The 20,000-nt window shown below is 42.8% G+C and overlaps 1 protein-coding gene across 3 annotated transcripts in view; it reads left to right on the forward strand.

Moving 5' to 3' along the window:
- The first annotated feature begins 57 nt into the window (after nt 1-57).
- Nucleotides 58-20,000, forward strand: part of rnf175 (ring finger protein 175) — a 39,964-nt gene continuing 20,021 nt past the window's right edge. For 2 of the 3 annotated variants that reach the window (XM_064940849.1, XM_064940848.1), the window contains exons 1-2: nt 58-149; nt 2,644-2,681. In XM_064940849.1, the coding sequence (XP_064796921.1) occupies nt 129-149; nt 2,644-2,681 (59 nt within the window). In that variant the 5' untranslated portion in view covers nt 58-128. The remainder of the gene's footprint in view (nt 150-2,643; nt 2,682-20,000) is intronic. The other variant, XM_064940850.1, reaches the window with a different exon arrangement.

The raw sequence follows: 20,000 nt of genomic DNA on the forward strand, positions 1-20,000 counted from the left end.
AGGCTGTCTTACGTAAACTACGTAATGTAAGTGGAATTCTTACGTTGGCAGCGCAGCTGTCAGTTTCTAAATCGAGTTGTGTGTTTAGCGAGCCGGCTAGCTAGTTAGCTACAATAACAACAGGAGATATGGCTGGACTTCAACCCCAGGTAACGCTTATATGGTTAGCTACTGCTTACAACTGCCTGTGTTATTTGCTAGTTAGCTAAACAATTAACGTTAGCTACTGTTTACAACCGGGTGAATTGACAGCATGCATAACGTGGTCGTAAGCTAAATGCTAGCTAGCTAACGGTTCCCAATGTGTCGTTGTGTTTAACCTGAAAATATCTAGATAGATTATTCTACTACGACAGGGTGTGTGGCAACATAAAAAATGCGTCTTGGATTCAGTCCTTCTCCATACGTTTTGGTTGATAGCTGCATAGCTAGTAATCATATGATTGTATTTATTTTTTATTGTTATTATTTTTAGATCAACGCTAGTTAACCACCTATTGTACACATTTGTAATCAACACGTCATCTAGGTTAACGTTGGCTAACGTAAAGTGAGCTAGAATATCACACATCTGCTTGTTTACAAGTCTAGACTAACGTGTAACGTTACTATAAATGACTCCCTTCGCTAAAAAATGGGCTAGATCTGGGGTGTATTCATTAAGCCTATTCTGTAGCAAAACGGAAGCAAACAGAACGAAATGGGGCGGGACCTAGCTGAATTTGTCCAGTAGACACTCACGTTTTGCTTTGTTTGCCTCCGTTCGGTAAACGGTTTCCGCAATGAATACGCCCTATATCTTCTCTTCTTGATTGTGACAACCCCCCACCTCCTCTCCCTCTTCTCTCCCTCTTCTCTCCCTCTTCTCTTCTCTTCTCTCCCTCTTCTCTTCTCTTCTCTTCTCTTCTCTTCTCTTCTCTTCTCTTCTCTTCTCTTCTCTTCTCTTCTCTTCTCTTCTCTTCTCTTCTCTTCTCTTCTCTTCTCTTCTCTTCTCTTCTCTTCTCTTCTCTTCTCTTCTCTTCTCTTCTCTTCTCAATTCAATTTCGATTTAAAGTCTTTATTGTTATGGGAAACATATGTTTACGTCGCCAAAGCAAGTGAAGTAAATAATAAACAAAAGTGAAATAAACAATAAAAATTAACAGTAAACATTACACTCACAGAAGTTCCAAAAGAATAAAGACATTTCAAATGCCATAATATGTCTATATACAGTGTTGTAACGATGTACAAATAGTTAAAGTACAAAACAGAAAATAAGCATAAATATGGTGTTTGTTCTTCACTGGTTGCCCTTTTCTCGTGGCAACAGGTCACAAATCTTGCTGCTGTGATGGAACACTGTGGAATTTCACCCAGTAGATATGGGAGTTTATCAAAATCGGGGTTTGTTTTTTGAATTCTTTGTGGATCTGTGTAATCTGAGGGAAATATGTCTCTCTAATATGGTCATACATTTGAAGAGGGCACGGCAAAATCTATTCCCCCTCAGGAGACTGAAATTTGTGTTTGTGAACTGAGCCCCAGGACCAGCTTGCTTAGGGGACTCTTCTCCAGGTTCATCTCTATGTATAGTTGAAGTCGGAAGTTTACATACACTTAGGTTGGAGTAATTTAAACTAGTTTTTCAACCACTCCACAAATTTCTTGTTAACAAACTATAGTTTTGGCAAGTCGTTTAGGACATCTACTTTGTGCATGACACAAGTCATTTTTGGGTTAGTGAACTGAGCCTCAGAACCAGCTGGTTGAGTGCTGTCATGAGGCTCTATGGGGTTGGTTTGGGTTGGTGAACTGAGCCTCAGAACCAGCTGGCTGAGTGCTGTCCTGAGGCTCTATGGGGTTGGTTTGGGTTGGTGAACTGAGCCTCAGAACCAGCTGGCTGAGTGCTGTCCTGAGTCTCTATGGGGTTGGTTTGGGTTACTGAACTGAGCCTCAGAACCAGCTGGGTGAGTGCTGTCCTGAGGCTCTATGGGGTTGGTTTGGGTTGGTGAACTGAGCCTCAGAACCAGCTGGCTGAGTGCTGTCCTGAGGCTCTATGGGGTTGGTTTGGGTTGGTGAACTGAGCCTCAGAACCAGCTGGCTGAGTGCTGTCCTGAGGCTCTATGGGGTTGGTTTGGGTTAGTGAACTGAGCCTCAGAACCAGCTGGCTGAGGGGACTCTTCTTTTGTTTCATCTCTTGACATTGTAGAGCTGTGTGATGGAATGTTTTGGGGTCACTTGTTTTTAGATGGTTGTAAAATGTGATGGCTCTTTGTTCTATTTGAATAAGGAGGTGGTATTGGCCCACTTCTGCTCTACGTGCTCTATTTTTCTTTGCACTTGCAATACGGTCTGCATGCAGTGTTTCGATTGGATGTTTGTCCCATTTGGTAAATGCATTATAAGTGTGGACCCCATACTTCACTGCCATATAGAGCAACTGGTTCTAGAACTGATTGGAACATTTTGAGCCAGATTCTAATTGGAATTTCGATTTGAATGTTCTTTTTAAGGGCATAGAATGCTCGTTTGCTTTGTCTCTCAGCTCATTCACAGCCAAGTGAAAGCTACCTGTGTTGCTGATACTTAGTCCTAGATATGTGTAGTTTTTGGTGAGTTATAAACTCTCTCTATCTCTTCTCTCCCCCCTCTCTCTTCTAGGGGGATCTCCTGAAAATGACTCACAGGGACAACTGGAAGTAAGTTCTCATTTAGAACCAGTAATTGGACAGTGAGAAAGTAGAACCAGTAATTGGACAGTGAGAAAGTAGAACCAGTAATTGGACAGTGAGAAAGTAGAACCAGTAATTGGACAGTGAGAAAGTAGAACCAGTAATTGGACAGTGAGAAAGTAGAACCAGTAATTGGACAGTGAGAAAGTAGAACCAGTAATTGGACAGTGAGAAAGTAGAACCTGTAATTGGACAGTGAGAAAGTAGAACCAGTAATTGGACAGTGAGAAAGTAGAACCAGTAATTGGACAGTGAGAAAGTAGAACCAGTAATTGGACAGTGAGAAAGTAGAACCAGTAATTGGACAGTGAGAAAGTAGAACCAGTAATTGGACAGTGAGAAAGTAGAACCTGTAATTGGACAGTGAGAAAGTAGAACCAGTAATTGGACAGTGAGAAAGTAGAACCAGTAATTGGACAGTGAGAAAGTAGAACCAGTAATTGGACAGTGAGAAAGTAGAACCAGTAATTGGGCAGTGAGAAAGTAGAACCAGTAATTGGACAGTGAGAAAGTAGAACCAGTAATTGGACAGTGAGAAAGTAGAACCAGTAATTGGACAGTGAGAAAGTAGAACCAGTAATTGGACAGTGAGAAAGTAGAACCAGTAATTGGACAGTGAGAAAGTAGAACCAGTAATTGGACAGTGAGAAAGTAGAACCTGTAATTGGACAGTGAGAAAGTAGAACCTGTAATTGGACAGTGAGAAAGTAGAACCTGTAGTTGGACAGTGAGAAAGTAGAACCAGTAATTGGACAGTGAGAAAGTAGAACCAGTAATTGGACAGTGAGAAAGTAGAACCAGTAATTGGACAGTGAGAAAGTAGAACCTGTAATTGGACAGTGAGAAAGTAGAACCTGTAATTGGACAGTGAGAAAGTAGAACCTGTAATTGGACAGTGAGAAGGTATTTATACCCCTTGACTTATTCCACATTTTGTTGTGTTACAGCCTGAATTCACAATGGATTAAATAGTTTTTTTTCTCTCATCAATCTACACACAATACCCCATAATGACATCACAATACCCCATAATGACATCACAATACCCCATAATGACATCACAATACCCCATAATGACATCACAATACCCCATAATGACATCACCATACCCCATAATGACAAAGTGAAAACATCTTTTTAGAAATGTGTTCAAATATGTTGTAAATGGGAAATATCTCATTTACGTAAGTATTCACACTCCTTTGCTATAACGCTCTAAATTGAGCTCCGATGTATCCAATCTTTTCTGATCATCCTTGAGACGTCACTACAACTTGACTTGAGTCCTCCTGTGGCCAATTCAATTGTTTGGAAATTATTTTGAAGAAACACACCTGTCTATATAAGGTCCCACTGTCGACAGGGCACAAACGATACCACGAAGTCCAAGGAACTGTCTGTAGATCTCTGATATAACCTATGCCTCATTATAATTCTATATCTGGGGAAGGGTATACAACAATTTATACCGTGTTGAAAGTTTATATCATGGGGAAAAATATGAAACTACTCTGCCGAGAGCAGGCTGTCCCACCAAACTGAGCAACCCGGGCAAGAATGACCTTGGTCAGGGAGGTGACCACTGTGACAGAACACGGTGACCAGAGTTCCTTGGCTGAGATGGGAGAACCTGTCAGCTCTTCACCACTGGGCTTTATGGGGGCGTGACCAGACTATAGCCACTCCTGAGAAGAAGCCACATGTCTGCAAACCTGGAGTTGAAAAAAGGCACGTGAAAGACTGAGGTCATAAGGTCAAATAGTCTCTGGTCTGATGAGACGAAAAGTGAACTATTTGGCCTGAATGCAAAGCCCTATGTCTGGAGTAAACCAGACACAGCTCATCACCCATCTAACACCAACCCTACCGTGAAGCATGGTGGTGGCAGCATCATGCTATGGGGATGCTTTTCAGTTACTGGGGGACTGGTAAGGATAGAGGGAACAATGAACGAAGCCAAATACAGTCAAATCCTTGATGAGAACCTGCTTCAGAGTTCAAACGACCTTAGACTGGGGGGAAGATTTACGTTCCAACAGGACAATGACCCCAAGCACACAGCCAAAGCAATGCTGCAATGGCTTCAGAACAAGAATGTGAAAGGCTTTGAGTGGTCCAGCCAAAGACCAGACCAGAATCTCATTGAAGATCTGTGGAAAGACTTGAAGATTGCTGTTCACCGCTGCTCCTCATTTAGCTTGAAGAATGTGAGAGAACCAATCTACACAGATGTGCAAAGCTGATCCAGACATACCCAAGACTACTCAAAGCTGATACAGACATACCCAAGACTACTCAAAGCTGATACAGACACACCCAAGCAGATACAGACACACCCAAGCAGATACAGACACACCCAAGCAGATACAGACACACCCAAGCAGATACAGACACACCCAAGCAGATACAGACACACCCAAGCAGATACAGACACACCCAAGCAGATACAGACACACCCAAGCAGATACAGACACACCCAAGCTATAATCGCTGCCATAGGTGCTTCTACAAAGTTTTGACTCAGGCGTGTGGATACGTACGTAAATGAGATATTTCTGTATATCATTTTCAATTAATTAGCATAAATGTCTAAACATGTTTTCACTTTGTTGTTTTGGGTTATTGTGCGCCAAAGGGTGAAAAATGATTTTTCTTTAATCCATTTTGAATTCAGTCTGTAACAACAACAACAACAACAAAATGTGGAATCAGTCAAGGGGTATGAATCCTTTCTGAATGCTCTGTATATCATACAGAGCCCGTGATTGGACATGTCAGACAGTATGTAAGGGATAATCAAGGACGGGCCAAACATTCGATGGAAAATAATGAGGACACACTAGTGGAGTGGAACTTACACGGAGTTGCACATAAATCCCAGAGTTGATTATCTCTTTTATACCATGGGTATAATTGAACACATTTTGCCAGTAGAAATGTTTTCAACGTCCACTGAAGTACCTAGCAAGTTTACGAGATAGCGGTTGCCTTGGTAACCAAACAGACATTATGAAAATTGAATTACACAATGCCAATGTTTTCAATTCGACTTTTGCTTTCAAAAGCAACTAAAATATAGAACATGTAATAATTAAATATAGCCATTGAATTCTACCATGCTGATATAAAAGCCCAGAGTGGAGGTGTCATGATACCCATAAAACCTAGCGATCAAACAGGGAAATGGTTTCAGTAGTTTTTCCACCATTCGTGTTCCCCACAAGGAATTTTAGAAACACTTACAATAAGGACTATGTTTTGTGTCGGCTCAACCTGACGTGAAATTTTGATAACCATGTAAATCTCTCAGACATAGTGACCATTATCAATATATTTGTCTCTATTTACTCATATTCAAAAATGCTAATTAGCATCAAAGTAGACATCATGCAAGACTACAAATCCCAGCATGCTCCTGCACATCATCTCTAACTGACAACTTTGCTAACAGGTATTGTGTCAATTTTAAAACTTGCACAAGACAGATCACAGAATTGTACATTTAAAGAAATGTAGCCAATGTATTCATGATTAAATTTAGCTAACATTAGATAGTTCATCTCGAGATTCTTACCTTTGCCATCATTTCATCATCATCATTTCTAGCTCTTTATGATAGCCACATTAGCAGCTAATAAGCATTTCCTTCTGGGTTGTAAATACAGGCGAATATGTTGATATATTTCCTTGTTTGACCACAAGGTGTTATGTATGTGTGTGTATCTATCTATCTATCTATCTATCTATCTATCTATCTATCTATCTATCTATCTATCTATCTATCTATCTATCTATCTATCTATCTATCTATCTATCTATCTATCTATCTATCTATCTATCTATCTATCTATCTATCTATCTATCTATCCATCTATCCATCTATCCATCTATCTATACATCTATCTATACATCCATCTATCTATCTATCTATCTATCTATCTATCTATCTATCTATCTATCTATCTATCTATCTATCTATCTATCTATCTATCTATCTATCTATCTATCTATCTATCTATCTATCTATCTATCTATCTATCTATCTATCTATCTATCTATCTATCTATCTATCTATCTATCTATCTATCTATCTATCTATCTATCTATCTATCTATCTATCTATCTATCTATCTATCTATCTATCTATCTATCTATCTATCTATCTATCTATCTATCTATCTATCTATCTATCTATCTATCTATCTATCTATCTATCTATCTATCTATCTATCTATCTATCTATCTATCTATCTATCTCATATACTGTGGTCCTCTATACCGTGCGTTATAGGGAAATAATGTACGCTCTAGAATGCCCTTCAAGCCAATCAGAAACAAATATTCAACAATGCCATGGTATAATGAAGCAATAAGGCCCAAGGAGGTGTGGTATACGGCCAATATACCACGGCTGGGGGATGTTCTGAGGCACGACGCAACGCGGAGGTGCTTTATTGCCATTATAAACCGGTTACCAACCTATTAAAGCAGTAAAAATAAATGTTTTTGTCATACCCGTGGTATACAGTCCGATATACCACGGCTGTCAGCCAATCAGCATTGAAGGCTCGAACCACACAGTTTTCTAATGCTATATTATAAACTGGGTGGTTTGAGCCCTGGAAGCTGATTGTCTGAATGGCGCGGTATATCGGACTGTATACCACGGGTATGACCGTTTATAATAGCAATAGGCACCTCTGGGGTTTGTGGTATATGGCCAATATACCCCGGCTTATGGCTGTATCCAGGCTGTACTCCGCATTTCCGCATAAATATCTCATATAGAAACCATGATTGGACAGTCAGACAGTATTGCTATACACTGACCCGGACCGTCTATTAGGTACACCGATCGAGTACCAGGTCGGACCCCCCCCCCCCTCTGCGTCCAGAACAGCCTGAATTCTTCAGAGCATTCTAGAAGTTGTCGGGACCAGTTCCAAAGAGATGCTGGTCCATGCTGACTCGATGGCATCACGTAGTTGGTGCAGATTGGACGGGCAGTACATTGTGACAGCCCGTTCCATCTCACCCCATTACGCTCTATAGGGTTGAGGGTCTGGAGGAGTGACCAGGACACTCCAGTAAACCGAACTCACTTGTCATGTTCCAGGCTGTGTGATTCCGCTCCTCAATTGTCCAGTGTTGGTGACCCGCTTTTTGTCGTTTTTAGCTCGTAGGAGTGGAACCCAGTGTGATGAAAATAGCTCATCCGTGACAAGCGTTCTGAGATGTCGTTCTGCGACGTTATTTGCCTGTTTGTGATACACTGTTTGTGCTACACTGTTTGTGCTACACTGTTTGTGCTACACTGTTTGTGCTACACTGTTTGTGCTACACTGTTTGTGCTACACTGTTGGTGCTACACTGTTGGTGATACACTGTTGGTGATACACTGTTGGTGATACACTGTTGGTGCTACACTGTTTGTGCTACGCGTGTTAGCGTGCACGACTCTTGCCATTCTCCATCAACCTCTCTCATCAACGAGCTGTTTTGTCCCAGAGTGCTGCCGCTGACTGGATGTTTGTAGTACCGTTCGCGTTAAACCCAAGACACTGTCGTGCGTGAAAAGCCCAGGAGGGCAGCTGTTTCTGAGATACTGGATCCGATGGGCCTGGCACCGAACGGTCATACCACGCACACATTCTGAGTTTCAATCGTACCCATGATTGGACAGTCAGATGGTGTTGTCATATAGAACCAGTGATTGGACAGTCAGATGGTGTTGTCATATAGAACCAGTGATTGGACAGTCAGACTGTGTTGCTATATACAATAGAACCAGTGATTGGACAGTCAGATGGTGTTGTCGTATAGAACCAGTGATTGGACAGTCAGATGGTGTTGTCATATAGAACCAGTGATTGGACAGTCAGACTGTGTTGCTATATACTATAGAACCAGTGATTGGACAGTCAGATGGTGTTGTCGTATAGAACCAGTGATTGGACAGTCAGACTGTGTTGCTATATACAGTAGAACCAGTGATTGGACAGTCAGATGGTGTTGTCGTATAGAACCAGTGATTGGACAGTCAGATGGTGTTGTCATATAGAACCAGTGATTGGACAGTCAGACTGTGTTGCTATATACTATAGAGCCAGTGATTGGACAGTCAGATGGTGTTGTCGTATAGAACCAGTGATTGGACAGTCAGATGGTGTTGTCGTATAGAACCAGTGATTGGACAGTCAGACTGTGTTGCTATATACAGTAGAACCAGTGATTGGACAGTCAGACTGTGTTGCTATATACAGTAGAACCAGTGATTGGACAGTCAGATGGTGTTGTCGTATAGAACCAGTGATTGGACAGTCAGACTGTGTTGCTATATACAGTAGAACCAGTGATTGGACAGTCAGACTGTGTTGCTATATACAGTAGAACCAGTGATTGGACAGTCAGACGGTGATGTTATATACAGTAGAACCAGTGATTGGACAGTCAGACTGTGTTGCTATATACAGTAGAACCAGTGATTGGACAGTCAGACGGTGTTGAAATATACAGTAGAACCAGTGATTGGACAGTCAGACTGTGTTGTTATATACAGTAGAACCAGTGATTGGACAGTCAGACTGTGTTGCTATATACAGTAGAACCAGTGATTGGACAGTCAGACTGTGTTGCTATAGACAGTAGAACCAGTGATTGGACAGTCAGACTGTGTTGCTATATACAGTAGAACCAGTGATTGGACAGTCAGACTGTGTTGCTATCTACAGTAGAACCAGTGATTGGACAGTCAGACGGTGTTGCTATATACAGTAGAACCAGTGATTGGACAGTCAGACTGTGTTGCTATATACAGTAGAACCAGTGATTGGACAGTCAGACGGTGTTGCTATATACAGTAGAACCAGTGATTGGACAGTCAGACTGTGTTGCTATATACAGTAGAACCAGTGATTGGACAGTCAGACGGTGTTGCTATATACAGTAGAACCAGTGATTGGACAGTCAGATGGTGTTGTCGTATAGAACCAGTGATTGGACAGTCAGATGGTGTTGTCGTATAGAACCAGTGATTGGACAGTCAGATGGTGTTGTCGTATAGAACCAGTGATTGGACAGTCAGATGGTATTGTCGTATAGAACCAGTGATTGGACAGTCAGACGGTGTTGTCGTATAGAACCAGTGATTGGACAGTCAGACGGTGTTGTCGTATAGAACCAGTGATTGGACAGTCAGATGGTGTTGTCGTATAGAACCAGTGATTGGACAGTCAGATGGTGTTGTCGTATAGAACCAGTGATTGGACAGTCAGATGGTGTTGTCGTATAGAACCAGTGATTGGACAGTCAGACGGTGTTGCTATATACAGTAGAACCAGTGATTGGACAGTCAGACGGTGTTGCTATATACAGTAGAACCAGTGATTGGACAGTCAGACGGTGTTGCTATATACAGTAGAACCAGTAGAACCAGTGATTGGACAGTCAGACGGTGTTGCTATATACAGTAGAACCAGTGATTGGACAGTCAGACTGTGTTGCTATATACAGTAGAACCAGTAATTGGACAGTCAGACGGTGTTGCTATATACAGTAGAACCAGTAGAACCAGTGATTGGACAGTCAGACTGTGTTGCTATATACAGTAGAACCAGTGATTGGACAGTCAGACTGTGTTGCTATATACAGTAGAACCAGTGATTGGACAGTCAGATGGTGTTGTCGTATAGAACCAGTGATTGGACAGTCAGATGGTGTTGTCGTATAGAACCAGTGATTGGACAGTCAGATGGTGTTGTCGTATAGAACCAGTGATTGGACAGTCAGATGGTGTTGTCGTATAGAACCAGTGATTGGACAGTCAGATGGTGTTGTCGTATAGAACCAGTGATTGGACAGTCAGATGGTGTTGTCGTATAGAACCAGTGATTGGACAGTCAGACTGTGTTGTCGTATAGAACCAGTGATTGGACAGTCAGATTGTGTTGTCGTATAGAACCAGTGATTGGACAGTCAGATGGTGTTGTCGTATAGAACCAGTGATTGGACAGTCAGACTGTGTTGTCGTATAGAACCAGTGATTGGACAGTCAGATGGTGTTGTCGTATAGAACCAGTGATTGGACAGTCAGATGGTGTTGTCGTATAGAACCAGTGATTGGACAGTCAGATGGTGTTGTCGTATAGAACCAGTGATTGGACAGTCAGATGGTGTTGTCGTATAGAACCAGTGATTGGACAGTCAGATGGTGTTGTCATATAGAACCAGTGATTGGACAGTCAGACTGTGTTGCTATATACTATAGAGCCAGTGATTGGACAGTCAGATGGTGTTGTCGTATAGAACCAGTGATTGGACAGTCAGATGGTGTTGTCGTATAGAACCAGTGATTGGACAGTCAGACTGTGTTGCTATATACAGTAGAACCAGTGATTGGACAGTCAGACTGTGTTGCTATATACAGTAGAACCAGTGATTGGACAGTCAGATGGTGTTGTCGTATAGAACCAGTGATTGGACAGTCAGACTGTGTTGCTATATACAGTAGAACCAGTGATTGGACAGTCAGACTGTGTTGCTATATACAGTAGAACCAGTGATTGGACAGTCAGACGGTGATGTTATATACAGTAGAACCAGTGATTGGACAGTCAGACTGTGTTGCTATATACAGTAGAACCAGTGATTGGACAGTCAGACGGTGTTGAAATATACAGTAGAACCAGTGATTGGACAGTCAGACTGTGTTGTTATATACAGTAGAACCAGTGATTGGACAGTCAGACTGTGTTGCTATATACAGTAGAACCAGTGATTGGACAGTCAGACTGTGTTGCTATAGACAGTAGAACCAGTGATTGGACAGTCAGACTGTGTTGCTATATACAGTAGAACCAGTGATTGGACAGTCAGACTGTGTTGCTATCTACAGTAGAACCAGTGATTGGACAGTCAGACGGTGTTGCTATATACAGTAGAACCAGTGATTGGACAGTCAGACTGTGTTGCTATATACAGTAGAACCAGTGATTGGACAGTCAGACGGTGTTGCTATATACAGTAGAACCAGTGATTGGACAGTCAGACTGTGTTGCTATATACAGTAGAACCAGTGATTGGACAGTCAGACGGTGTTGCTATATACAGTAGAACCAGTGATTGGACAGTCAGATGGTGTTGTCGTATAGAACCAGTGATTGGACAGTCAGATGGTGTTGTCGTATAGAACCAGTGATTGGACAGTCAGATGGTGTTGTCGTATAGAACCAGTGATTGGACAGTCAGATGGTATTGTCGTATAGAACCAGTGATTGGACAGTCAGACGGTGTTGTCGTATAGAACCAGTGATTGGACAGTCAGACGGTGTTGTCGTATAGAACCAGTGATTGGACAGTCAGATGGTGTTGTCGTATAGAACCAGTGATTGGACAGTCAGATGGTGTTGTCGTATAGAACCAGTGATTGGACAGTCAGATGGTGTTGTCGTATAGAACCAGTGATTGGACAGTCAGACGGTGTTGCTATATACAGTAGAACCAGTGATTGGACAGTCAGACGGTGTTGCTATATACAGTAGAACCAGTGATTGGACAGTCAGACGGTGTTGCTATATACAGTAGAACCAGTAGAACCAGTGATTGGACAGTCAGACGGTGTTGCTATATACAGTAGAACCAGTGATTGGACAGTCAGACTGTGTTGCTATATACAGTAGAACCAGTAATTGGACAGTCAGACGGTGTTGCTATATACAGTAGAACCAGTAGAACCAGTGATTGGACAGTCAGACTGTGTTGCTATATACAGTAGAACCAGTGATTGGACAGTCAGACTGTGTTGCTATATACAGTAGAACCAGTGATTGGACAGTCAGATGGTGTTGTCGTATAGAACCAGTGATTGGACAGTCAGATGGTGTTGTCGTATAGAACCAGTGATTGGACAGTCAGATGGTGTTGTCGTATAGAACCAGTGATTGGACAGTCAGATGGTGTTGTCGTATAGAACCAGTGATTGGACAGTCAGATGGTGTTGTCGTATAGAACCAGTGATTGGACAGTCAGATGGTGTTGTCGTATAGAACCAGTGATTGGACAGTCAGACTGTGTTGTCGTATAGAACCAGTGATTGGACAGTCAGATTGTGTTGTCGTATAGAACCAGTGATTGGACAGTCAGATGGTGTTGTCGTATAGAACCAGTGATTGGACAGTCAGACTGTGTTGTCGTATAGAACCAGTGATTGGACAGTCAGATGGTGTTGTCGTATAGAACCAGTGATTGGACAGTCAGATGGTGTTGTCGTATAGAACCAGTGATTGGACAGTCAGATGGTGTTGTCGTATAGAACCAGTGATTGGACAGTCAGATGGTGTTGTCGTATAGAACCAGTGATTGGACAGTCATGGTGTTGTCGTATAGAACCAGTGATTGGACAGTCAGATGGTGTTGTCGTATAGAACCAGTGATTGGACAGTCAGATGGTGTTGTCGTATAGAACCAGTGATTGGACAGTCAGATGGTGTTGTCGTTTAGAACCAGTGATTGGACAGTCAGATGTTGTTGTCGTATAGAACCAGTGATTGGACAGTCAGATGGTGTTGTCGTATAGAACCAGTGATTGGACAGTCAGATGGTGTTGTCGTATAGAACCAGTGATTGGACAGTCAGATGGTGTTGTCGTATAGAACCAGTGATTGGACAGTCAGACGGTGTTGTCGTATAGAACCAGTGATTGGACAGTCAGATGGTGTTGTCGTATAGAACCAGTGATTGGACAGTCAGATGGTGTTGTCGTATAGAACCAGTGATTGGACAGTCAGATGGTGTTGTCGTATAGAACCAGTGATTGGACAGTCAGATGGTGTTGTCGTATAGAACCAGTGATTGGACAGTCAGACGGTGTTGCTATAGACAGTAGAACCAGTAGAACCAGTGATTGGACAGTCAGACGGTGTTGCTATAGACAGTAGAACCAGTAGAACCAGTGATTGGACAGTCAGACGGTGTTGCTATATACAGTAGAACCAGTGATTGGACAGTCAGACGGTGTTGCTATATACAGTAGAACCAGTAGAACCAGTGATTGGACAGTCAGACTGTGTTGCTATATACAGTAGAACCAGTGATTGGACAGTCAGACTGTGTTGCTATATACAGGAGAACCAGTGATTGTACAGTCAGACGGTGTTGCTATATACAGTAGAACCAGTGATTGGACAGTCAGACTGTGTTGCTATATACAGTAGAACCAGTGATTGGACAGTCAGACGGTGTTGCTATATACAGTAGAACCAGTGATTGGACAGTCAGATGGTGTTGTCGTATAGAACCAGTGATTGGACAGTCAGATGGTGTTGTCGTATAGAACCAGTGATTGGACAGTCAGATGATGTTGTCGTATAGAACCAGTGATTGGACAGTCAGATGGTGTTGTCGTATAGAACCAGTGATTGGACAGTCAGATGTTGTTGTCGTATAGAACCAGTGATTGGACAGTCAGATGGTGTTGTCGTATAGAACCAGTGATTGGACAGTCAGATGGTGTTGTCGTATAGAACCAGTGATTGGACAGTCAGATGGTGTTGTCGTATAGAACCAGTGATTGGACAGTCAGACTGTGTTGCTATATACAGGAGAACCAGTGATTGTACAGTCAGACGGTGTTGCTATATACAGTAGAACCAGTGATTGGACAGTCAGACTGTGTTGCTATATACAGTAGAACCAGTGATTGGACAGTCAGACGGTGTTGCTATATACAGTAGAACCAGTGATTGGACAGTCAGATGGTGTTGTCGTATAGAACCAGTGATTGGACAGTCAGATGGTGTTGTCGTATAGAACCAGTGATTGGACAGTCAGATGATGTTGTCGTATAGAACCAGTGATTGGACAGTCAGATGGTGTTGTCGTATAGAACCAGTGATTGGACAGTCAGATGGTGTTGTCGTATAGAACCAGTGATTGGACAGTCAGACTGTGTTGCTATAGACAGTAGAACCAGTGATTGGACAGTCAGACGGTGTTGCTATATACAGTAGAACCAGTGATTGGACAGTCAGACTGTGTTGCTATATACAGTAGAACCAGTGATTGGACAGTCAGACTGTGTTGCTATATACAGTAGAACCAGTGATTGGACAGTCAGACTGTGTTGCTATATACAGTAGAACCAGTGATTGGACAGTCAGACGGTGGTGCTATATACAGTAGAACCAGTAGAACCAGTGATTGGACAGTCATACGGTGTTGCTATATACAGTCGAACCAGTAGAACCATTGATTGGACAGTCAGACTGTGTTGCTATATACAGTAGAACCAGTGATTGGACAGTCAGATGGTGTTGTCGTATAGAACCAGTGATTGGACAGTCAGATGGTGTTGTCGTATAGAACCAGTGATTGGACAGTCAGATGGTGTTGTCGTATAGAACCAGTGATTGGACAGTCAGACTGTGTTGCTATAGACAGTAGAACCAGTGATTGGACAGTCAGACGGTGTTGCTATATACAGTAGAACCAGTGATTGGACAGTCAGACTGTGTTGCTATATACAGTAGAACCAGTGATTGGACAGTCAGACGGTGTTGCTATATACAGTAGAACCAGTGATTGGACAGTCAGATGGTGTTGTCGTATAGAACCAGTGATTGGACAGTCAGATGGTGTTGTCGTATAGAACCAGTGATTGGACAGTCAGACTGTGTTGTCGTATAGAACCAGTGATTGGACAGTCAGATGGTGTTGTCGTATAGAACCAGTGATTGGACAGTCAGATGGTGTTGTCGTATAGAACCAGTGATTGGACAGTCAGACGGTGTTGTCGTATAGAACCAGTGATTGGACAGTCAGACGGTGTTGTCGTATAGAACCAGTGATTGGACAGTCAGATGGTGTTGTCGTATAGAACCAGTGATTGGACAGTCAGATGGTGTTGTCGTATAGAACCAGTGATTGGACAGTCAGACTGTGTTGCTATATACAGTAGAACCAGTGATTGGACAGTCAGACGGTGTTGCTATATACAGTAGAACCAGTGATTGGACAGTCAGATGGTGTTGTCGTATAGAACCAGTGATTGGACAGTCAGATGGTGTTGTCGTATAGAACCAGTGATTGGACAGTCAGATGATGTTGTCGTATAGAACCAGTGATTGGACAGTCAGATGGTGTTGTCGTATAGAACCAGTGATTGGACAGTCAGATGGTGTTGTCGTATAGAACCAGTGATTGGACAGTCAGACTGTGTTGCTATAGACAGTAGAACCAGTGATTGGACAGTCAGACGGTGTTGCTATATACAGTAGAACCAGTGATTGGACAGTCAGACTGTGTTGCTATATACAGTAGAACCAGTGATTGGACAGTCAGACTGTGTTGCTATATACAGTAGAACCAGTGATTGGACAGTCAGACTGTGTTGCTATATACAGTAGAACCAGTGATTGGACAGTCAGACGGTGGTGCTATATACAGTAGAACCAGTAGAACCAGTGATTGGACAGTCATACGGTGTTGCTATATACAGTCGAACCAGTAGAACCATTGATTGGACAGTCAGACTGTGTTGCTATATACAGTAGAACCAGTGATTGGACAGTCAGATGGTGTTGTCGTATAGAACCAGTGATTGGACAGTCAGATGGTGTTGTCGTATAGAACCAGTGATTGGACAGTCAGATGGTGTTGTCGTATAGAACCAGTGATTGGACAGTCAGACTGTGTTGCTATAGACAGTAGAACCAGTGATTGGACAGTCAGACGGTGTTGCTATAGACTGTAGAACCAGTGATTGGACAGTCAGACTGTGTTGCTATAGACAGTAGAACCAGTGATTGGACAGTCAGACTGTGTTGCTATATACAGGAGAACCAGTGATTGTACAGTCAGACGGTGTTGCTATATACAGTAGAACCAGTGATTGGACAGTCAGACTGTGTTGCTATATACAGTAGAACCAGTGATTGGACAGTCAGACGGTGTTGCTATATACAGTAGAACCAGTGATTGGACAGTCAGATGGTGTTGTCGTATAGAACCAGTGATTGGACAGTCAGATGGTGTTGTCGTATAGAACCAGTGATTGGACAGTCAGACTGTGTTGTCGTATAGAACCAGTGATTGGACAGTCAGATGGTGTTGTCGTATAGAACCAGTGATTGGACAGTCAGATGGTGTTGTCGTATAGAACCAGTGATTGGACAGTCAGACGGTGTTGTCGTATAGAACCAGTGATTGGACAGTCAGACGGTGTTGTCGTATAGAACCAGTGATTGGACAGTCAGATGGTGTTGTCGTATAGAACCAGTGATTGGACAGTCAGATGGTGTTGTCGTATAGAACCAGTGATTGGACAGTCAGACTGTGTTGTCGTATAGAACCAGTGATTGGACAGTCAGACTGTGTTGTCGTATAGAACCAGTGATTGGACAGTCAGATGGTGTTGTCGTATAGAACCAGTGATTGGACAGTCAGATGGTGTTGTCGTATAGAACCAGTGATTGGACAGTCAGATGGTGTTGTCGTATAGAACCAGTGATTGGACAGTCAGATGGTGTTGTCGTATAGAACCAGTGATTGGACAGTCAGACTGTGTTGTCGTATAGAACCAGTGATTGGACAGTCAGATGGTGTTGTCGTATAGAACCAGTGATTGGACAGTCAGACTGTGTTGCTATATACAGTAGAACCAGTGATTGGACAGTCAGATGGTGTTGTCGTATAGAACCAGTGATTGGACAGTCAGATGGTGTTGTCGTATAGAACCAGTGATTGGACAGTCAGATGGTGTTGTCGTATAGAACCAGTGATTGGACAGTCAGACTGTGTTGCTATAGACAGTAGAACCAGTGATTGGACAGTCAGACGGTGTTGCTATAGACAGTAGAACCAGTGATTGGACAGTCAGACTGTGTTGCTATAGACAGTAGAACCAGTGATTGGACAGTCAGACTGTGTTGCTATATACAGGAGAACCAGTGATTGTACAGTCAGACGGTGTTGCTATATACAGTAGAACCAGTGATTGGACAGTCAGACTGTGTTGCTATATACAGTAGAACCAGTGATTGGACAGTCAGACGGTGTTGCTATATACAGTAGAACCAGTGATTGGACAGTCAGATGGTGTTGTCGTATATAACCAGTGATTGGACAGTCAGATGGTGTTGTCGTATAGAACCAGTGATTGGACAATCAGATGGTGTTGTCGTATAGAACCAGTGATTGGACAGTCAGATGGTGTTGTCGTATAGAACCAGTGATTGGACAGTCAGATGGTGTTGTCGTATAGAACCAGTGATTGGACAGTCAGACTGTGTTGCTATATACAGTAGAACCAGTGATTGGACAGTCAGATGGTGTTGTCGTATAGAACCAGTGATTGGACAGTCAGATGGTGTTGTCGTATAGAACCAGTGATTGGACAGTCAGATGGTGTTGTCGTATAGAACCAGTGATTGGACAGTCAGACTGTGTTGCTATAGACAGTAGAACCAGTGATTGGACAGTCAGACGGTGTTGCTATAGACAGTAGAACCAGTGATTGGACAGTCAGACTGTGTTGCTATAGACAGTAGAACCAGTGATTGGACAGTCAGACTGTGTTGCTATATACAGTAGAACCAGTGATTGGACAGTCAGACTGTGTTGCTATATACAGTAGAACCAGTGATTGGACAGTCAGACTGTGTTGCTATATACAGTAGAACCAGTGGTTGGACAGTCAGACGGTGTTGCTATTTAGAACAAGTGATTGGACAGTCAGACTGTGTTGCTATATACAGTAGAACCAGTGATTGGACAGTCAGACCGTGTTGCTATTTAGAACAAGTGATTGGACAGTCAGACTGTGTTGCTATATACAGTAGAACCAGTGATTGGACAGTCATACGGTGTTGCTATATACAGTAGAACCAGTAGAACCAGTGATTGGACAGTCAGACTGTGTTGCTATATACAGTAGAACCAGTGATTGGACAGTCATACGGTGTTGCTATATACAGTAGAACCAGTGATTGGACAGTCAGACGGTGTTGCTATATACAGTAGAACCAGTAGAACCAGTGATTGGACAGTCAGACTGTGTTGCTATATACAGTAGAACCAGTGATTGGACAGTCATACGGTGTTGCTATATACAGTAGAACCAGTGATTGGACAGTCAGACGGTGTTGCTATATACAGGGCCTTCGGAATGTATTCAGACCCCTTGACTTTTTCCACATTTTGTTACGTTACAGCCTTATTATAAAAATGATTAAATAGTTTTTTCCCCTTGTCAATCTAAACACAATACCACATAATGACATCACAATACCCCATAATGACATCACAATACCCCATAATGACATCACAATACCCCATAATGACATCACAATACCCCATAATGACATCACAATACCCCATAATGACATCACAATACCCCCTAATAATGACATCACAATACCCCCTAATGACATCACAATACCCCCTAATGACATCACAATACCCCATAATGACATCACAAGACCCCATAATGACAAAGCAAAAACAGGTTTTTAGAAATGGCAAATGTACAAAAAACAACAACTAAAAAACAAGTATTCAGACCGTTTACTCAGTGCTTTGTTGCTTACAGCCTCCAGTCTTCTTGGGTATGACGCTACAAGCTTGGCACACCTGTATTTGGGGAGTTTCTCCCATTCTTCTCTGCAGATCCTCTCAAGCTCTGTCAGGTTGGATGGGGAGCGTCGCTGCACAGATATTTTCAGGTCTTTCCAGAGATGTTCGATCAGGTTCAAGTCAGCCCTCTGCCCGGGCCACTCAAGGGCAATCAGAGACTTGTCCCGAAGCCACTCCTGCGTTGTCTTGGCTGTGTGCTTAGGGTCGTTGTCCTGTTGGAAGGTGAACCTTTGCCCCAGTCTGAGGTCCTGAGCGCTCTGCAGCAGGTTTTCATCAGGGATCTCTCTGTACTTTGCTATGGTCATCTTTGCCTCAATCCTGACTAGTCTCCCAGTCCCTGTCGCTGAATAACATCCCCACAGCATAATGCTGCCACCACCATGCTTCACCATAGGGATGGTGCCAGGTTTCCTCCAGACGTGACGCTTGGCATTCAGGCCAAAGAGTTCAATCTTGGTTTTATCAGACCAGAGAATCTTGTTTCTCATGGTCTGACTCCTTTAGGTGCCTTTTGTCATGTGCCTTTCACTGAGGAGTGGCTTCCGTCTGGCCACTCAACCATAAAGGTGGATTGGTGGAGTGCTGCAGAGATGGTTGTTCTTCTGGAAGGTTCTCCCATCTCCACAGAGTAACTCTAGAGCTCTGTCAGAGTGACCACCG

The sequence above is a fragment of the Oncorhynchus masou genome, chromosome 27, assembly GCF_036934945.1.
Source record: "Oncorhynchus masou masou isolate Uvic2021 chromosome 27, UVic_Omas_1.1, whole genome shotgun sequence".
Classification (NCBI taxonomy): Eukaryota; Metazoa; Chordata; class Actinopteri; order Salmoniformes; family Salmonidae; genus Oncorhynchus; species Oncorhynchus masou.